Source organism: Watersipora subatra, chromosome 1, assembly GCF_963576615.1.
Source record: "Watersipora subatra chromosome 1, tzWatSuba1.1, whole genome shotgun sequence".
Lineage (NCBI taxonomy): Eukaryota > Metazoa > Bryozoa > Gymnolaemata > Cheilostomatida > Watersiporidae > Watersipora > Watersipora subatra.
The window spans coordinates 26,355,840-26,376,752 of NC_088708.1; the positions used below are offsets into that span (position 1 = coordinate 26,355,840).

The window sequence follows — 20,913 nt, forward strand, 5'->3', positions numbered from 1 at the left end:
TTAAGAATGTTCAGTTGAGCTCTATGAATAAAGAAATACAAAGGTGATTTAGCTATAAATTATAAATACAATCAAATTTGGCTCACAGTGAGGTGTAGCGGGCCATGCCACGCTAGTGTGCTGCGAGAGAATGCCAGGTGACATGAGAAATTGTGAGAAATTATCCATAAAAAGGCATCTTTTTTTTATTTTATTTATATTATTATACTGTCTGTCTGTTTTCTTTTACCGTCATGAAGCACAGAGAATAAGTTTTGCACAATTATTCATAGGCTCTTGTATAGTAGGCAGTTACTGCAGTTGGTTAGAGTTTGAGTCTAACATCATGTGATGACTTGGAAGGAGCAAGGGCAGCTCATTGAATAAAAACTATATCATAGGATAAGGCTAAAATTTTCTGATCTTCCTTAAGACAATTTCTAGCTATCTATTGTCACGGAGTTATCCATTCTGGACAACAAAGCCAGTTTGACATTGCTTCCATTTTCAACCAGACATCTGTGTGAGCTGAGCTTCTTAGGCCTGGCTGCAATAAAAACTAAAAACAGGGAGAGACTGAGAACTGTTGAACTAGAGCTTTGTGTGTGTCCGCAAGGATATCCATGTTTTTCACCAAAACAGGTGCAGGTTTCACACTAAGTGAGTGTTTAAACTCATTAAAAAACTATATTACTGCTTTGGAGTGTCATGTTGTGTCATCATAGTTGGTGGTGTATTCCTGGATTTTGTAAATGTAAATAATGTGGCATGGCTCAAAAATATTGAAAATCACGTGTGTAGGGTACATAAAATGGTTAAGTTATAACTAGTCAGAGTGTGATAGGATTGGTTGAATATTGGTTTGAGACCTTAGAATTAACTGCTATATATATTAACTACATGTAGTAACTGCATGTGTCTATTTTATGTGCCACTCTAAATTTGAGAATGTAAACAAAATATCACAGCTGTGATTAACAGTATGTAGAGCCCAACAGTAGTGAGTAGTGAGCAAGCTGCAAACCAGTAAATTATCCAACCTATTCAAACAAATAAATCATTTGCTGAAAGAATGTGGACCTTGAAAACACTCGCTGCATCGAGACAGTGTTAACCATACATACAGTATAATTTGAGCTGTAGCATAAAGACTCTCAGGTGGTTTAACGCTTTTCAAGAAAATAAAACCTGTTATGACTAATTTGCTAGACGACTGACCGGTGTTGAATGGGTAATAGAAAAGTTTTTGCCTAAAAATTTATTTTCAATTGGCCAAGTTTCTTTACCCAATGATTTTGAGTAACTTGAGTTAGTTTGAATTATTACTGTAATAAGAGCCTTGTCATCCCTCTGAAGCTAGCATTCGGAAAACAGATTGCGCCATAATCTCTCACTCAATCATGATTTTCAAGTAGGCTAGATGTAGCATGAAGTGTGCTATTTTAACCGATCGGCATTAAAGATTAGCAGTTGTAATAAGTATGACCACAATTATTCTCTAGTACAGACACAGTTTCATAAGTAGACATGTAGTGTAATGGATAGTACGCCTGTCTGCTGAACCGGAGGTTCCAAGTTCAATTTCAGTGTAAAGCGAACTCTTTGTTCCTAAAACTTTATCACTGTAATTGGATACACCAGTGACAAACATATGATTTATATAGATATAATATATATGGATGTAATTTGTAAGAAAATGATCCTATATAATCATTGCAACAAGATTTAGAGTTCTATATAAGTGTATTGGAGCTAGAGTCAGCATGTCATATCAAAGGCTCACTGATTAAAACTTGTTGATGTTTCAAACTTCTCATTTGACATATATCTCTGACCGATCATCTAACCGCTGACAGATGTGATAACTTGTTTAAAAGTATAAACAAGCAGTAATAACCTAGCAATTGTGGAGAGGCACTTGAAAGTTTTAATGCAGTCAAGATACTGCACGTTGGCATCTAAAAGGAGGTGGTCTAGCAAACCTGTGCAATACAACTGTATGTCTACAAGTTTTAAGTTCTTATGGGAGATATTCGACATCACCGTATGTACAATTGAAGATATTGAGCATTGAAAGTATGATGCTTTATGAAATGCTATCTTCTTATTTAATCATAGCACTTATAAAATAACTTATCACTATATAACAAGCTTTTAATACATGAGTCGATATCTTGCAAATATTTACATATGGACGGTTGCTAAGAAACCCAAATAAATAGTCATTGATTAGGATTGTTTGAACTGCCATGTCATTGGTCAAACAAGTTTCCAGTCTATATTGGCCCGTTCTATTGTCATTAGTAACGTGGGCGTATATAACCTAATGCAAGTGCTGCCCGGTTTCACTTTAATAAAAACAGTGGGATTAACAGCTCATCCTTAAATCAGTAATATGGGGTGCAACAGTGCCAAGATGGTGAAAGTTGAGCCACAGACTGAACATACCGCTGTGGCAAACGCAACCAAAGACCTTGACACTGACAGCAGCAGGTTGACTGATAAACGAATAAACAGCGCTACTAGTAACACCTCCAAACACAGCAGAGATTCCGCCTTTATTGAAGGAGATGGAGACAGCATTATATCTTCTACAGAGAGTACAAGAGCTAGATCAGGTAAGCAAGAACTTCACTAGAATCATTATTCTATATAATTAGTTTTTACATCGTTTATCCAGGAGAGGAAAACTCACACTACAGTGCTGACACTTATCAAGACTGGACTGATTTGAACAATATGGCCGACAATCAGATCAAACATATAGGCATGCTAGTGTTTTATTCAACTAGCTTCGGTATCAACATATTGTGGCTGATCTTTCTTGGTTCATGTGTTCTTTTATACTATTATACACTTATTTCCTTTGGTTTTGTAAAACATTGCTAAGGATATTAAAACCCTACATAAAAAGCTAAGTTGTTGACTCTCTAATTACAGGTCGATTAAAAAGGACTCTGAGAGGCTTGAGTGCTAGATCACAAGGCAGTGTTGAACCACTGAAAGATGAGAACAGTGTGCTACAACAATTGCGCTCAGAAGGACTTTTGCTAGAAAGGGCCACCCAAAAAGCTAAAAGTGGACTATCTTTCCAATTATTGGATGAAACAAATCCTCATAAAAAACCTCCAGCGAGATTGGCGAGTCTTCAGAAACGGGAAAAACGTAGAAAACTGTTAACTCAACAAGATATTGAAGCGAAGCTACAAAAAGCAGAACAGCGAAGAAAGGTAATATTACACATCAACAGAAATCACACCTATGGTTTTGAGAAAAACATTTAAAGCCATTGAAATCAATGTTTTGCTAATGACCTTTGTGAAATTACCAAATAATGAATTAAATATTATAAATACAGCAGGAATTGATGAAGAACCAATCAGCAACTTATTACATACTGTATATATTGACATTCATATCTAGAACTAAAACCAGAGTGCTCAGCATAGAATGGAACAGTTAGCCTGCCTTGACAAATTGTTGTTTTTGCGGAGTTGTCCTCCCGTCGAGCGGACGAGCAAAACTGTCGTTTTGCTCGCCCTCCGACAACTCCGCAAAAACAAGTTTGTCAAGACAGGCTATGAAACAGTATAAATTAGTAGAGAATTAGATAGTGTACTTATCTTTTGTCGGGTACTGTCAGCTTCCTGCTTATGCAATCAGCAGGTTGTAGATCTCAACTGAAACAAGATGGTGACTTTTCAAATTTGAAAAGTCACCATCTTGTTTCAGTTGAGATCTACAGCCTTATGATTGCATAAGCAGGAAATTTACAGTAGCTGACAAAAGATAAGTACACTATCTAATTCTTTACTAATTTATATATACATGTATACATATATGTATGTCAGAGAAACATATATAAGAACTATATATATAGTGTATATAGATCTTTCTTATATATAACAAAAATATATAGAACTTATATCATATATATATAACACATAAGTATGTATCACCAACTTATTGTTTTCTACTTGTTTCAGGAAGCAGAAGCGGAGCGCTTGGGGAAGATTCAATCGGTAACAGCTCATAGTGATGTGCACAATGCATTAGCAACATTCGTTGAGCACCAGAAGAGCAAGAATGAACAGGTGCAGGAGAAGGTAGACATTGCTACCGTGAATCGAAGAAAGAAACTTAAAGAGCTGCAAGAGAAACTAAAGCAAAAAGAAGAACATGCAGCACTCGTAAGAGAACGCCGCAAAAATATGGGACCTGTAAAAATACTTGACCCTACAAAAGAGTACCCTGACGAGTAGCTATTTATCAATATTGTGACAATGAAATTACAAGTCATCCGAGCATATCTAGTCAGTGCTCATCCTATGGTGCATGTAGTTATGTAATTTTTTAACTATTTATTTAAATAAAACAAATTATAAAAAATATATAATGCGAGAATGTGTGAGGATAAAGTACACAAATGATTTTTGCACCACCAGAAACTGAATCATAATATTAAACATCTTAGATTTGTAAGCAAACCAAAGTACGACTAACACAAATAAAAATGTTAAACGGGCCGTGTCTCTGGTCTGACCATCATCATCATTGTATTTCAGAGATATAAAGTATTCAAGCTCAACATTAGAAAACTTTGAATATCAATTTAGAACTACATAAAGAAAAATAATTTATAGGTTATTGCGACTTCTTCGAATTGTTATTTGAAACAACAACTATAGCAATGATGGCAGCAACAACTCCAAGTGCTACTATCAGGATAATCACGCATATGCATTTCTTTTTTCGGGCTGCTGACTACAACATAATATATAAAAATAATAATGTAATATATACTATACAGACTTGACTATAATATACACTACACAGACCTGAATATAATATACACTATACAGACCTGACTATAACATACACTATACAGACCTGACTATAATATACAGTATACAGATCTGACTATAATATACACTATACAGACCTGACAATAATATACACTATACAGACCTGACTATAATATACACTATACAAACCTGACTATAATATATACTATACAGACCTGACTATAATATACACTATACAGACCTGAATATAATATACACTATACAGACCTGACTATAATATACACTATACAAACCTGACTATAATATACACCATACAGACCTGACTATAATATACACTATACTACCTGACTATAATATATACTATACAAACCTGACTATAATATACACTATACAGACCTGAATATAATATACACTATACAGACCTGATTATAATATAAACTATACAGACCTGACTATAATATACACTATACAGACCTGACTATAATATACACTATACAAACCTGACTATAATATATAGTATACAGACCTGACTATAATATACATTATACAGACCTGACTATAATATACACTATACAAACCTGACTATAATATACACTATACAGACATGAATATAATATACACTATACAAACCTGACTATAATATATACTATACAAACCTGACTATAATATACACTATACAGACATGAATATAATATACGCTATACAAACCTGACTATAGTATACACTATACAAACCTGACTCTAATATATGCTATACAAACCTGACTATAATATACGCTATACAAACCTGACTATAATATACACTATACAGACCTGACTCTAATATATGCTATACAAAGCTGACTATAATGTACACTAGACATACCTGACTAGAATATACGCTATACAAACCTGACTATAATATACGCTATACAAACCTGACTATAATATACACTATACAAACCTGACTCTAATATATGCTATACAAACCTGACTATAATATATGCTATACAAACCTGACTATAATATACGCTATACAAACCTGACTTTAATATATGCTATACAAACCTGACTATAATATACACTATACAAACCTGACTCTAATGTATGCTATACAAACCTGACTATAATATACACTAGACATACCTGATAGTTGCGAGCTGTCTCAAGTTGCACATTAGCCTCCTCGACGTGAACAGAAGTTGCCTCCACATTTGACTCTATGCTATCTACATGACGAGACATAAAGATTGAGGTGGTTATCACGATACAAGCTTTATGAACATCATGAACATGAATAAAAAATTTTTGAGATAAACCGACAGCAAACTATAGGAAGGAATCAGTGCTCACCTATCATCTCTCCTTGTTCATACACGAGAGATCCCAAGTCCTTGAAGATTTGATTTACATCCAGAATATCCGACTAAAAGTAAAATGAAGCCATTCAATGCATTCAGTGGAAGTTTTACACAGACAGTATAAACTTAGTAAACAGTTGGACTCCATCCAATCGAAATAAACATTTTTATTACCCTGATAAAGGCTGAGAAATTCACATCTTGAAGCATAATCAAAATTTATGAATTCTACAAACAGCTGGATTTCAAGTTAATATAAACAGATTCAACTTTGACGAAGTAGCAACAAAGACAATCTTGCTAAAAAGACAATATAACTGATTATGGAGCATTTGAAGCAAGATTTTACCTTCTAAACTTATTACTACATTCTTGTACTCTAAACTTTTACGATGTTCGATTTATTCATTAGATTAGGAATGACAGAAAAAGACCTGCTATCATATAACACAACTACACGGAACGTGCTGTGGCTTTGCTATCATATAACATAACTACACGCAACGTGCTGTGGCTTTGCTATCATATAACATAACTACACGGAACGTGCTGTGGCTTTGCTATCATATAACATAACTACACGCAACGTGCTGTGGCTTTGCTATCATATAACATAACTACACGGAACGTGCTGTGGCTTTGCTATCATATAACATAACTACACGCAACGTGCTGTGGCTTTGCTATCATATAACATAACTACACGGAACGTGCTGTAGCTTTGCTATCATATAACATAACTACACGGAACGTGCTGTGGCTTTGCTATCATATAACATAACTACACGGAACATGCTGTGGCTTTGCTATCATATAACATAACTACACAGAACGTGCTGTGGCTTTGCTATCATATAACATAATTACACGAAACGTGCTGTGGCTTTGCTATCATATAACATAACTACACGGAACGTGCTGTGGCTTTGCTATCATATAACATAACTACACGGAACGTGCTGTGGCTTGGTTTGAAGTTAAAAGCATCTAATATGAAAATTGAACTGGAAAAATAAAACAAATAAAACAGTTTTATAAAGCCAATGACTTGACAATTGCGCACTGACATGTTGCCACAAAATAATGAAAAAACAGGCCTTATTAATGAAAAAATTCTCACTGTCAAAAACAGATTAATAAAAAACCCAGGTCAAAGATTGATGGTGCTAAAAATACAATATCATGTATTTACACTCCTATCCAAATTTGCATCAGTTTTCAGACATGGGCGTTAATCAAGCCTCGATATACCAAAACCGCTCATGTTGAAGCAAGTATTTCTATGAGAATATATTGTATTTGGTTTAATTCGTTCCACAGTTAAAAATAATATTTGAATTAATCATACATAGCATTAAAATCAATGCGTTAAAACTGAAAAAAAAGTTAAAAACCTGGAGTATATATAAAAGCTAATTTAATAAAGTAATCACAGTCAAAAAAGGTTTGTATTGTTAGTTTACCTTCAGACACGGGAATGCAAGCGTGTACATTGGCAATGTGTACGTTAACACGGGTGTAGATATTACCCATGAGTTACTTTTACTAAACGTACTTTAAATAACGTAAATATGTTTTATTTATTACTTTTTACTAATAAACCTCTCGTGTTTTAAGAAATTACGAATCGGAAAATTATTTTTGCATTTGTTGAAAATTATGTACAAAATTAATATGTAGACGTGATCTCCTATGTGGAGGTTTGACTGTTTCTAATTAGACTTGCTGCAAATGTCTTTAGTCGTGCGATGAGAGAATATATATTCATAAGCTAGTAATGCTGGAGTCACTCCATATATATGGGATGACTAGCTGTACTACCCGGCGATGCCAGGGTAATAAAAATGTCTGGACAGAAAATTGATTTGTATTTAACATATAACAACATTTACCCTTCTAACTTTCAAACTACATATCATAAGAGAAGTTTTTTGTGTAGTTGAAATAAATTAAGAGAAAAATGAAAACAACTGTAAAGGTTTTAAAACTTTGTCAAACAACTGTAAGTTTCATGCTATTAGCCTGGCACATTGCCAATGGAAAATTGAAGTAAGCTGATAGGCTTCTAATGACGATACTCTATGACATTGCGTCAGCATTGTTGTCTAGCTGCAGTTATTCTAATAATAGCTATTGCCGGAATGCATACAGACATATGACATACACACGGACATACTTTGAGAAATATATATATATATATATATATATATATATATATATATATATATATATATATATATATATATATATATATATATATATAGATGTGGCATTTCAGTGTGAATCATTGATAAACAAAGAATTAGAGAAAAAAAATCAAAAGATGCATCAAATCAAAATCAGCCACGTGGAGACTGAGTGCAATGGCTTTATTGAGGAATGCTAGAATGGCATCCAATTTCTAAGATCAAGAAAGAATGAGACTCACCTCTAAGCTTTTAATAGCAGATTCTCTCTCCTGAATGGCAGTGAGGTTATCCTCTTCCTCTAGCACTGCCTGCATTGATTGCTTCTTGGGCTCACTGTAATACCAAAGTAATAATATTCGCTGTAACATCACAGTAATAATATTCACTGTTACACCACAGTGATAATATTCGCTGTAACATCACAGTAATAATATTCACTGTAACATCACAGTAATAATATTCACTGTTACACCACAGTAATAATATTCGCTGTAACACCACAGTAATAATATTCACTGTAACATCACAATAATAATATTCACTGTAACATCACAGTAATAATATTCGCTGTAACACCACAGTAATAATATTCACTGTTACACCACAGTAATAATATTCACTGTAACACCACAGTAATAATATTCACTGTTACACCACAATAATAATATTCACTGTAACACCACAGTAATAATATTCACTGTTACACCACAGTAATAATATTCGCTGTAACACCACAGTAATAATATTCACTGTAACACCACAGTAATAATATTCACTGTTACACCACAGTAATAATATTCGCTGTAACATCACAGTAATAATATTCACTGTAACACCACAGTGATAATATTCGCTGTAACACCACAGTAATAATATTCATTGTTACACCACAGTAATAATATTCACAGTAACATCACAGTAATAATATTCACTGTTACACCACAGTAATAATATTCACTGTTACACCACAGTAATAATATTCACTGTTACACCACAGTAATAATATTCACTGTAACACCACAGTAATAATATTCGCTGTAACACCACAGTAATAATATTCACTGTAACTTCACAGTAATAATATTCACTGTAACACCACAGTAATAATATTCACTGTTACACCACAGTAATAATATTCACTGTTACACCACAGTAATAATATTCGCTCTAACACGACAGTAATAATATTCACTGTAACATCACGACTATCGTCAAAGAATCAAGAATACAGGGCAAACAACTAACTTGGCAGAGAATGGGTCTGTAGAGAAGTCTGACGAGTAGTCATCAGGATCGGCAAAAGGATTAGAGGTCTACAAGTGAAATGAGCAGCTTTACTATGCCATTAAAACATTGCATGACACCGAGCCACATAAAGTTAATTAGGAGAGCAAGCTTACTCGCGTGCCACTGAACTACCACCACTCCGAATGATACAATCATATCAGATAAACAGGTTATTTTACTCATCTATTATTGGCTAGACAACAGGAGGCCGAGGGAAACAAAGTTAATCGAGACTGACATTCCCTGCGATAAGTGAAAATGACCAAAATTAAAGCTAATTTTTTAAAGTATATGTATGAGCCAAAATTTAATACCAGAACATTTGAACTCTTTTCTAAACAAGGTATTTATTTCCTGTATAATAAGTGAATTGAAGTTGTCTTGATTGACTTTTAGTTTATATTTCAACTTCAGTTCAAGTATTTTAACCCAGATAAGGTACTTACATAGTAGGGGCATGATTTGGACTTCACCTGTTTGGAAAATACCTACTTGTGATTAACTGGGCTCGCTGTGAGAAGGAAGTCACGCGTTTATAAATGTATTTATGTATGTATATTTATGTAATTTAATCTTTTTAATGGTTATAATTAATTTTCTTCAATTGGTAATTGCGTACCATTGGTAATTGCCTAATTGGTATTCTTTTATTGGTAATCAGGACTTTGCGATTGAAAACAAACGTTTTCAATCGCAAAGTACCGAAAGGGTGAGCCAGGCGACGGACTACTGAGTATATCGTGAGGTTACTTACAGATGCCGAGTTGGTTCGAGCACGCCTTACACTAGCTTTTTCTTTATCGGCAGCCTCTCTCTGTACCTTTTGTACTTTGTTTAGTACAGAAGTGAACTCATCAGTTAACCTGGACTTTTGCAGTTCTCTCTGCCTCTACAACCGGATATATGCAATTAACCAAGGAGTTGTTATTAGCAATGACCTCTAGTTGCATATTACATCTGATTGAATGTTACAGTTTAGTGGAGCATCACATCATTGCTGGCTATTGCTGGTGGTAGATGATATAATCTAATTGAATACCTAAAACGCATGGAGTTGTTTCCTCCATCTTAATTTGTGATCAGAATATGCAAGGTGAAGACAATTACTATGTATAGATCTGAATTAAATGTTACTAGAATGGTAGTAACATTGTCAAGTAGTTAAAGTGTTTGCTGGCCCCAAATACTCTAGTTTACTGAATTTAATGTATGAACCTGTGCTAGGACAAGCCTAATGAGTTGAAAATGATTAAAATTTTCTGTTACACTACATCAACCAGTCTACGCTTTGAACAAGGTCAGAATATCAAGCCCAGAATAGACTTCAGTTCACAACAGATTACTAACAGCATGTGATCGACCACATGTTATACTAGTTAGTAATAAGCATGAGACTCGCATTGGCATCACATACCACAAACAAAACATATTTAAAAGCACCACACCGGACAGACATATAGCATTGATTGGCTAGAGAGAAGTTATACAGGAATATTACGCAGGAGCTAGCGAGTCGTAAGCAATTTTACTCAGTAGAAAGTTAACCAGAGAGAACAGTTCATTCAATAACTATTCAACCTAACAGATGAGATAGTTAAAACGAAAAATCGTTTTGTTAAACAAGAACTGTACAAAATCACCTGCAACACTTATGCTCAATATGTAGCTTCAACAATGCTTAAAGGTTGACTTGCAATCAAATTCCCATTACAGTTGTTTGGTATCAAAAGATTCACCATGTCTTACTCTGCTGTGTTGTAGGTGCAAAATATGTGGAAAGGTGATTACAAGCTCTTAAAAGCTCAAGAACGAACAGAAAATCGCAGCCACACGAGACCGCCGTAGTTTGCATTCTCTTTCCAAAACGGCTCAAATGTGACATAGCTGTGTTAGATGGTTTCTGTTTACACTTTCATGCAACCTTATTCGCCGAATTATTTCCACAAATATACTTCACGCATTCAATAAAACCATGTCTATTGTTCTTACGCGTCTGTTTTATCGTCATCGTAATGCTGTCACTTTTAGCAGTGATATCCTATAACTTACCGTAAAAATTCGTTTAATTTTTTAGCCTTAGCTTGAAGGAGTACATATCATTGTCTGATAATCATGACGAGCCTGTTGGTCACTTGTGATAATCGAAAAGTGCTGCAGAAATTATTTTCGAAGTATTGGGTCACATGATCAGATTACGACTTGACGATTAGACCAAACCGAAACAAAACTGTAAAATAGCGAGCATCTATATTTGATACGGGGTCTTCGGTAAAACCCGAAATGTTTGTCATAAACTAGTGCTACGTTAAGTTTTATATTGAGCTTTTCATAGGCCTTTCAATTCACGTGAGAACATCACATGAAAAGACAATAACCAAATTTCATCGCTACGTCATCAAAATAAAGAGATTCCAATCTACGGCGGCTTTTTGTTTTTGAGCTTTTAATCACATTTCCACATGTTTTGCACCTACAACACAGCAGAGTAAGCCAACGTGAATCTTTTGATACCGAATAACTGTAATGTGAATTTTGTTGCAAGTCAACCTTTAACATTCTGCTGCTTCCCTTGAGTCAAGTACACTAGCTACTCTATGTAATTTTACCTTGTAGGGGTTTCAACAATTCACAGGCTAGCAGACATTTCCCCCAAAAGGCTGGTTCACACTATATCTCAGTATATCGGCGACTATGTGCATCGGGGACTGATAGCATCGACGAAGCAATGCGGATATGTCAGGAAAGTTTGCAGCTGTCAAAATTTCCCGATATTTCGCTGAGCATCCACGACAGCTTGTACCATTTCGGTGATAGTAATTCGCGGTCGCGGATATCGTGATTAATTTTCGTTTGTGATAGTTACTGCGAGACTATGATTTGATTTGAGCAAAAAACAAAAAGGTTTCTTTGCGAAAAATAAAAATGAGAAGACTACATCATGGGTGAGTATTTGCTGATGCAAACGCGGTTAGTTCTGTGATAGTGTAGACATTGTTATCATCTATCATCGACGATCACCGAAATATTGTGGCTTCAACGCCGAGATACATAGTGTGAACCAGCTGTTAAAGAAGAATGACTTGCTACTGCGTGCAGAATAACATTGCCGCAATGCTATTCAATGTTAGTCAACTTTTAGCTATGCAGAGATTGGCACAAACAATTACACGCATGTACAGCTCCACAGGAACCATACTAGCTAAAACTGCTCTCTTTCCACAAGCTGATGCCAAAAACTCAGCAAATCTATTGAAAAATCTAATGCATGCGTTCATTATGGAAATAAAAAAATGTTAATGTACCATTTGGATAGACCAGACACATGAGAATGATATTTTCCTGCACTCTTGGCAACAAATCAACAGTTGTTACGAGCCAAAATACGCAAAATGGCTGCTTCTCTAAGGAACTGTCAGAAACAAGATACCACGAATGTCACTAGTTGGTTCCTAAAGAATCACATAGGCTGACTTGAGAATTCTATTTAAACTTACTTTGACACTTGCTGGAGCATGTCGCAAGCTATCAGCGAGATTTCTCAATTGTGTGTTAGTTTTCTTCGCCAGCTCATTATTGCTATGGTGAATTTCCTGTATTTGGCCAGTGAGATCACCTCTATCACGGGGTGTGCCTAGCTGGTCAACCAAACGTTGACATTGATTCACTACAGAGACAGAAAACACAGATCAATTACAGTGTTACTAGCTGCATCACAAACACCTGCAACACAACCACCTGCTACACTATTACCTGCAAAACTACCACCTGCAAAGCTATTACTTCCAACTCTGCTACCTGCAACGCTATTACCTGCAATAATACCACATGCAATACTAATAGCTGTAACACTGCTAGCGGCGAAGTTTGTCACGTCACCAAAAAGGGGGAAATCTTTTGGGTGGTTTATGCAATTTTTGCAATATTGGTGTGGCAGTAACACCTAACCGGCCTCTCGCAAAGGAAGCTCAGGTTTGTCATGTGCAATACCGGTCAAAACATGATATTGGAAATTCAAGAAATTCCTGCGTCACAAAAAGAAGGTGTCGCCACTAATTAACAAACCAACAGTTAATTAAAACCGCCAAACGACAAAAGAAAACGGAGATGAGATGCATACGTCATCAATCATATGGAGTTGAGGCCGGAGCAGAAGATTGCGAAATTCTAGAACTAACGTCAGCCTCGCAATGACCACTCTCTCTCTCCCTTTCTCCCCCCTCTCCCCTCTCTCTCTACAATGCAAACTGGAACCAGAAAGCAAGCAAAATCTTAAGCCCTTGCCATTAAAGCATTCAAACTTCTATTATAATACAAAGTGAGTATTTTTAGTACGTTTTGATAACGATATTTCTGCAAAAATTTATTTTAAGCTGCTCTAAATTGCTTGAGAGAGCCTCAGTTTTTATTGCAAGCGAAAACAATTTTATTCGATGCATTTTGGGAATGCCTTTAAAATGACAAAGGAGTGAATCACGACAAAGCAGGGGACCTAAGAAATCTTGCGCTGCTCATACATTCATATTCTCCGACATATAGGCAGCACCTGTCGGAGAATTTGCCCAGTGGGCTTCGACCTTTCGGCAGAATGCCAAGAAGGACGCTAACTATCCAATCTTAAACCTAGCCACTAAATTGGGAACATCACTGGATGGCACAAGTCACCATCCAGTGAGGAATGCAACTGGCAGATTTAATCTTATGAAAGGGTCAAGCGTGGTTGGCTGATAAACTGTAGTTTGTTTTATCACAATTAGGGAACGCCATCATTATTTTCATTTTTTCGGCAACACAAAATCTGGTCTTCCAATTGCAATGGCGGATGAATGCAAAATGCCTTGCAGGTGTTGAAAACTTGAAAATACTTTCTTTCAACCTAAAGAGCAAATTTGTGCCCTACTCTTGTTTCTCATATGGGGTGAGCTAGCCTACTAGCAGTTCTCAGCAGCAAAGGCTCTCTAGAAATATTTTTTAGAAACATGGAGCGCACAAGCATTTCATGTTACCAGCCGTAACAGCTGACGACCTCTGAATAGTAACAATGGTACAAAGAAAGTAAGGACTCATATGAAGCAAAGGTCATAAATAAAATGTGACAACTTCAGCGCATAGTCGGAGCTTCTGTCAAGTTCAATAGCTTAACTCATTTGAGCAACTGCAGATATAAAGGTAACCCTTACTTACGATTACCTCCGCATACAACTTTTCCTACATACAATCTAAATTTGGAGCAAATATTGGACTCTACATGAGTACTTTCCGACGTAAGACGCACAAAGTTTTTTAAACATAGCAGTTTTGTAAGCAGACCCAAATTTATACCAAAACTCAAAAAATAATAGAAGACATAGAACTGAAATTTCTTTAAAATGCTCTTGAAATTCTTTTAAAAATTTCACGATATCCAAGTTCGACTCTGTTACGCCGAGCATCCCCATCAGCACATCTATGTCTTAGCCTACGAATCACCGAGTCTACACTTTCGATGCCATTTCTCTCATGTAAAATAACACTAACAACTGTTTCTCATTGAATAATATTTTATTAATTCCGTTTATACTTGCAGTTCAGTTTTGAAAGTAATTTATGCAATTCATCCATTCCAGGGTTGGCTGATTAAAATTTAATGATTTAAATCATCCTAAAAAAATCATATTTGATGTTTTTTTTATTTTTTCCATGTCAAAGGCTGTGATTTAAATCATCTTACAACATCATGTTTGATTTAACTTGGTCAAAATTGAAATACAAACAATTTTAATAAATTAAAGTGATGCAGAGTTGTTTTGTTATGTTGCTGATGTTTTCATGTGGCATACTTCAACAAAATAAAATAATATTATGTTAGCGGTTATGAAAAAAAGCTGGTAATTGATGTTTTTAAAAAAGTCTGATTTAAACAAAAAAAAACCTGATTTAAATTAATAAAATCCAATCTTTTAAAAAAAAATCATGATTTTTTCCAACCCTGATCTATTCTAATACTACATGCGATTACTAGCAAAGTTTATTAAAGAGCTTCTATAGGTTTGTGGGCTGTAAAACGAGTTAGACCAACTATAGTTTGTTATTATAGGAATGTTAGCAATTATGTTAGTTATGTTAGCAAATATGTTAGTGTTATCATACAATGATCTTAACACGTGAAGAAAATATTGGATTAATTTCACATGTAGAGGTTTAGCTGTATTTACAGATCTGCAAGGCTAACAGAATAGGACGATTGAGAACTTATAGCCAGAGAGCCAAAACAATATGAGCTGGAGACGATATCAGTGCTAGCCAGTCAGCTCAACATCACACACTATCTATACAAGCGCTCTCGGCATGCTACTTTACCATATACAAACAGACTGCTTCTCCGCAGCCATGGGAATCAGACTAGAATAAACACCTTAGGACAGATGAAGGACTCTGGATCAGCAATGGAAGCCAATATCACCCATGACCCCACCATCAAGCGAAACACCACCAAACAGCTAGAGAGAATGTGACTGCCTAAGTAACTACTGTATATTGTTGTGCTTGTTTTTGTAGTAAGAAATATTTGCTGGCCAATATGTTAAAATCCTTAATAATAAATATAGATATAATAATAAATATAATAATAATTATAACTAGTACAAATACGCTAAAATTGTATGAGTGAAGATTTGATATCTCTACAAGACACGTTACACTTCTCCCTTGACACCAATGACCTCTCCAAACAGACTCATTACGCATATTACTTGTCGAACAAGGCAAAGTCATTAATGATAAGCATCTCATTAATCTATAACCTACATTTCTTTGAATGACTTCTTTTAGTTTCTCAAATAAATTAGCTATAAACTATTTTATAATAAGGTCTCTACTCAATATTGTTCGGCTAAGGGCCCTTTTAAGGGTAACCATTAGCAATTGTAATCTATGCAGCATTATGCCTCCTGTGATGAATACCCGGCATTGCATATAAATTAATAATTAAGCCACCACCGAGGCAACCATATGAGCTATCAATAGCGAACGCTGAGAATTTGACAGGTCAACAAGGACTACAGTGGACATCAATGTAAGCCGGTAACTAAGCCGGGTTCTAATGTTGCAAAAGAGAGCGATGTAGTAGTGACATCGTTATGTATTACACTGATATTTTACTGTCTGTTATAAATATGTTCAAATTCCTTGATCAAGAGTAAAATCTCATTTATCATCAAATATCAATCTTTAATATCACACTAATGAAAACTAGCCAAATCAAAGATTGCCGTCAAAGTATTTGGGCTACATGACATGAAATTAGCAAGCACTACACCCATAGCATAAAAAATAAATTAAATGTGATATCTGATAGAATATTTAATGTTATCTTGTAAATGGTATATTTTTACATAATTGCTATTAATTGCCATTTAATGCCACTAAACATATAGACCAACTGTAATCTCATAACCGGTCAAATAATTTAGTTGCCTCCAGTATAAGTAACAGTATAACTGTCATATTTTATAAGAATTATAGCGGGTCAAAAGTTAATATACCCTAGTGCTGGGCACGAGTACTTCTTGGCCAACGAGTTTAGACTCGTCCTCTCTCGTTCGAGTTTTTCAAGTATCGGGCAGCTGGTTGTGCTTGGCACGAGTACTTTATGGCCAATGGGTTTTTTGGGTATCGGGTTTGTTGATAAGACATATTTTAAATTTTACAATGCAATTACAGTTCTATTCAATTTATTTATTGTTTTTCACTATTTTCTCTCGACCGATATTCGTGCTCGCAGCCTTAACCCTTTGAAGTTTGAACCCTAACTGTCGGTTTTCCAGCATTGCATAAGGTTAGTCAGACTCTCTATCGGCCGGAATTCCGACATTCACATGGCTTTGTTTATAAAAGCCGTTTCTAAGTAAATCAATCAAATTAATTTTTGCACAAGATATTAGTCCAGAAATTTCACTTCCATTTGTAATAGTTTTCAAATATTTTTACCAACTTCCTTCATTTAAATAACAAATTTTATTTAAACAATGTCGCGAAAAAAAGTGAAACAACTCGTTTGTTGGTAGGTCATTTATACGATTGTGATTCAAATAAAGAATTTTATAATACTAAGTATAATTTTCCAGTATATTTGAGTCATAAAATAATGATGAACATGTGCTCAATGGATATGATGCTATTGTAAATGTTTTGAATGAGCTCCAAAAGCTTTTTCCTCAAACCTCACCAGAGGATGCTGTTTCAATCAAAAGCTCAACTAGACAATTAGAAGAAGTTGTTTCCAAAGCTTGTAGGATTGCTGCCTTGGCATCATCAGCATCATTGAGCGGTGTAGTTGTATATGATGCTGTTCTCAAGTCTGATAAGGTCTGTTGACTCAGCTCAATATAATAGGAGGGACTCTAATGTGGGAAGTTGTGTGATCCATTCTTTAGCTGTGTTGTCTTCAACTGAACTAAAAAGTCTTACTGGAACACTGGCGTTGGTCTCTAGCTATTTTCTGTCTCAATTGAATGCTTTAGAAAGTCTCACTCTTCTCTGGAGGTCTGCTGGAGGACCATGAACTGCTGTGTATTGGAGAGAAGATGACTCTCTCTATAGTTTTAGCCGAAACAATGGTAAAGTACTTTTTTTTCTGCTTGATGACATTTGCTGTGGGTTACCCAACTTTTTTACTAGTGTTTTACAAATATCATTATATTATGAGCACGTTCAGGTATATATAACACCGGGTAAAAGTTTAAAAACTTCGGATCAGTCGACAGATTGCCCAGGGTTACTGAAACGCATTGACAAAAATGGCCAGGGTTCAAAGAGTTAACAGGCCGGTTATTAAACAGTGTTTAGAGCTCAGGGTGCAACAGACCGGGTTTTTGTCCACTCTACTCGACAGATCCGTGTACCACAACCCGAACTCGCCAATTAAAACCCGAACCCGTAAGATCGAAACACTCAAAATTTCTATTACCCGAGAGTCTAGAGAAGATAAACCGGCGAGTTCAACGAGTTTTATTACCCGTGCCAAGCAGTAATATACGCCATCTGATACAATCATGTCCCTCAGAGCTTACTTTTCAATCCTTCGGAGAGTAATTCCTTTACAAAGCTTTGCAGTTTGCTAAGCTTTTTATATTTTGTTACAGAAATAGCTATTTATCTTTTAACAATCTGTTCACGTACATGTGTATTGAAAATAACTAAGTAGCTACAAGCAACCTAGTCAGGAACAACTGTACGAACAGCTAGTTAGAAATAGACTTGAGGCTGGAAGACGACACAGACTGCAGTGCTATCAACAGCAACTATGTAAATAAGTAGTTTGGAAAGGATATGGGACTGTAATGTTACTCTACAACATAACACAAGCGCGAGCTAGACAAAAGCAGATACGCATTCATTGTAGCCTCGCTTGTACATTTATAAACAAAAATAAATGCAAAGTTTGAATTCATGATTAATAAGTTCAAAAACTAGAAAAAAAGTGGGAGACACAGATCGGGGGGACAGGGTGCGGAAGAATATATAGATGATATGATCTGAATTGGAAGACATGGCAAATTTGCTAGATGCAGCGTTAGTAGCGGCGCGGCTACTCGCTACTATAGTGCAACTGTGACGTACAAGCAAATTAACATGAAAATCTTTTCATGTACTACGTAAGATTTTAGCGAAGATTTGTCTCGACGTTTGAAATACTTTCCATCGTATAATATTGGTAATTTCCCAAACAATGAGATTTATATATAAACCTATAAAATATAATATAAAATGGTAAAAGTTTAAAATGAAAGTTTAAAACAACCTATAAGAGTAAACAAAAGCTGGATATTTCTCTCAATCAACTTCAACCACTGCTCCTGCATATAACTAACTTCAACCACTGCTCCTACACATAACTAACTTCAACCACTGCTCCTACACATAACTAACTTCAATCACTGCTCCTACATATAACTAACTTCAACCACTGCTCCTACGCATAACTAACTTCAACCACTGCTCCTACACATAACTAACTGCAACCACTGCTCCTACGCATAATTAACTTCAACCACTGCTCCTACACATAGCTAACTCTACATTTTCCTTCACACGTCTTCAATGTAGACCCGGAATACATAACCTTTGCTATTGATCATTACTCACTAACTTAGTTCTGACTTTTAGATGTTTAAAATGGTTTTATAAAACGTATCTGTTTTCATGCTATATTTAACCACGTAGAGTATTTAAGATTGTTCTTTGAACTATGGAATGCATTGAACAAAATACAATGTTTTTTATAAGGATCCGTGCTCCGACGTATGACAGACTCGATATACAAAGCAAATGATTAACATCAAAAACTGAGGTTTGTTGCTAAACTGCGATGATACCACCTGCGACACTGTTACCTGCGACACTGTTACCTGCGACACTGTTACCTGCGACACTGTTACCTGCGACACTGTTACCTGCGACACTGTTACCTGCGACACTGTTACCTGCGACACTGTTACCTGCGACACTGTTACCTGCGACACTGTTACCTGCGACACTGTTACCTGCGACACTGTTACCTGCGACACTGTTACCTGCGACACTGTTACCTGCGACACTGTTACCTGCGACACTGTTGCATGCGACACTGTTGCATGCGACACTGTTGCATGCGACACTGTTGCATGCGACACTGTTACCTGCGACACTGTTACCTGCGACACTGTTACCTGCGACACTGTTACCTGCGACACTGTTACCTGCGACACTGTTACCTGCGACACTGTTACCTGCGACACTGTTACCTGCGACACTGTTACCTGCGACACTGTTACCTGCGACACTGTTACCTGCGACACTGTTACCTGCGACACTGTTACCTGCGACATTGCTACTTGCGACACTGCTACCTGCGATAATTCTACCTGCAATAATTCTACCGTCGATAATTCTACCTGCAATAATTCTACCTGTGATAGTTCTACCTGCAATAATTCTACCTGTGACAACTACTAGTAACAACTACTAGTAGCAACATTAGATACAGTTGATATTTTGGTTGGTAAAGTGCCAAGTTAGCGAGCAAGTAAATAAACCAATCACATAAGTCTAATCTATATTTAGTCAAACGTGTCATCTCTCAACTAGGATGGCGTAAGGGACAAGTGTATTCTACTCGCATGGAAACAATACTAAAAGATTTGGCATGAACAGTCGCAGCGTACACAAGAGTAATGAATCCACATAGATACGCCGATGATCATCTAATGCTGGTCCACCAGTGTGCGATAAAAATATACCCATATAAAAAGGGTTAACTGTGACTCCCTGAGGTTATGCGAGTCTGAAGTGTCATAAA

General features: G+C 35.9%; 2 protein-coding genes across 4 annotated transcripts in view; one reads left to right on the plus strand and one right to left on the minus strand.

The window, feature by feature from the left end:
• The first annotated feature begins 2,374 nt into the window (after window positions 1–2,374).
• LOC137385663 (uncharacterized) lies at window positions 2,375–4,241 on the plus strand. Its single transcript, XM_068072180.1, has 3 exons — window positions 2,375–2,597; window positions 2,920–3,209; window positions 3,966–4,241. Exons 1-3 carry the CDS (start codon window positions 2,375–2,377, stop codon window positions 4,239–4,241), a joined length of 789 nt encoding a protein of 262 aa, XP_067928281.1.
• An 84-nt stretch (window positions 4,242–4,325) lies between these two features.
• LOC137406529 (syntaxin-7-like) overlaps window positions 4,326–20,913 on the minus strand; it is a 383,065-nt gene continuing 366,477 nt past the window's right edge. The window contains exons 4-10 of one of the 3 annotated variants that reach the window (XM_068093131.1): window positions 13,094–13,263; window positions 10,354–10,488; window positions 9,558–9,625; window positions 8,552–8,645; window positions 6,116–6,188; window positions 5,909–5,991; window positions 4,326–4,743 (exon numbers count right to left, since the gene is read on the minus strand). In XM_068093131.1, the coding sequence (XP_067949232.1) occupies window positions 4,624–4,743; window positions 5,909–5,991; window positions 6,116–6,188; window positions 8,552–8,645; window positions 9,558–9,625; window positions 10,354–10,488; window positions 13,094–13,263 (743 nt within the window). In that variant the 3' untranslated portion in view covers window positions 4,326–4,623. Of the gene's footprint in view, window positions 4,744–5,908; window positions 5,992–6,115; window positions 6,189–8,551; window positions 8,653–9,550; window positions 9,626–10,353; window positions 10,489–13,093; window positions 13,264–20,913 lie in introns of all 3 variants that reach the window. The other 2 variants (XM_068093122.1, XM_068093139.1) reach the window with 2 other exon arrangements.

Excerpts from the sequence above, each read along its gene's own strand:
- LOC137385663 (XM_068072180.1), top strand. The coding sequence starts at position 2,375 with ATGGGGTGCAACAGTGCCAAGATGGTGAAAGTTGAGCCACAGACTGAA. Across the intron at positions 2,598-2,919 it reads GAGTACAAGAGCTAGATCAG|GTCGATTAAAAAGGACTCTG; the intron begins GTAAGCAAGAAC and ends CTCTAATTACAG. Across the intron at positions 3,210-3,965 it reads AAGCAGAACAGCGAAGAAAG|GAAGCAGAAGCGGAGCGCTT; the intron begins GTAATATTACAC and ends TACTTGTTTCAG.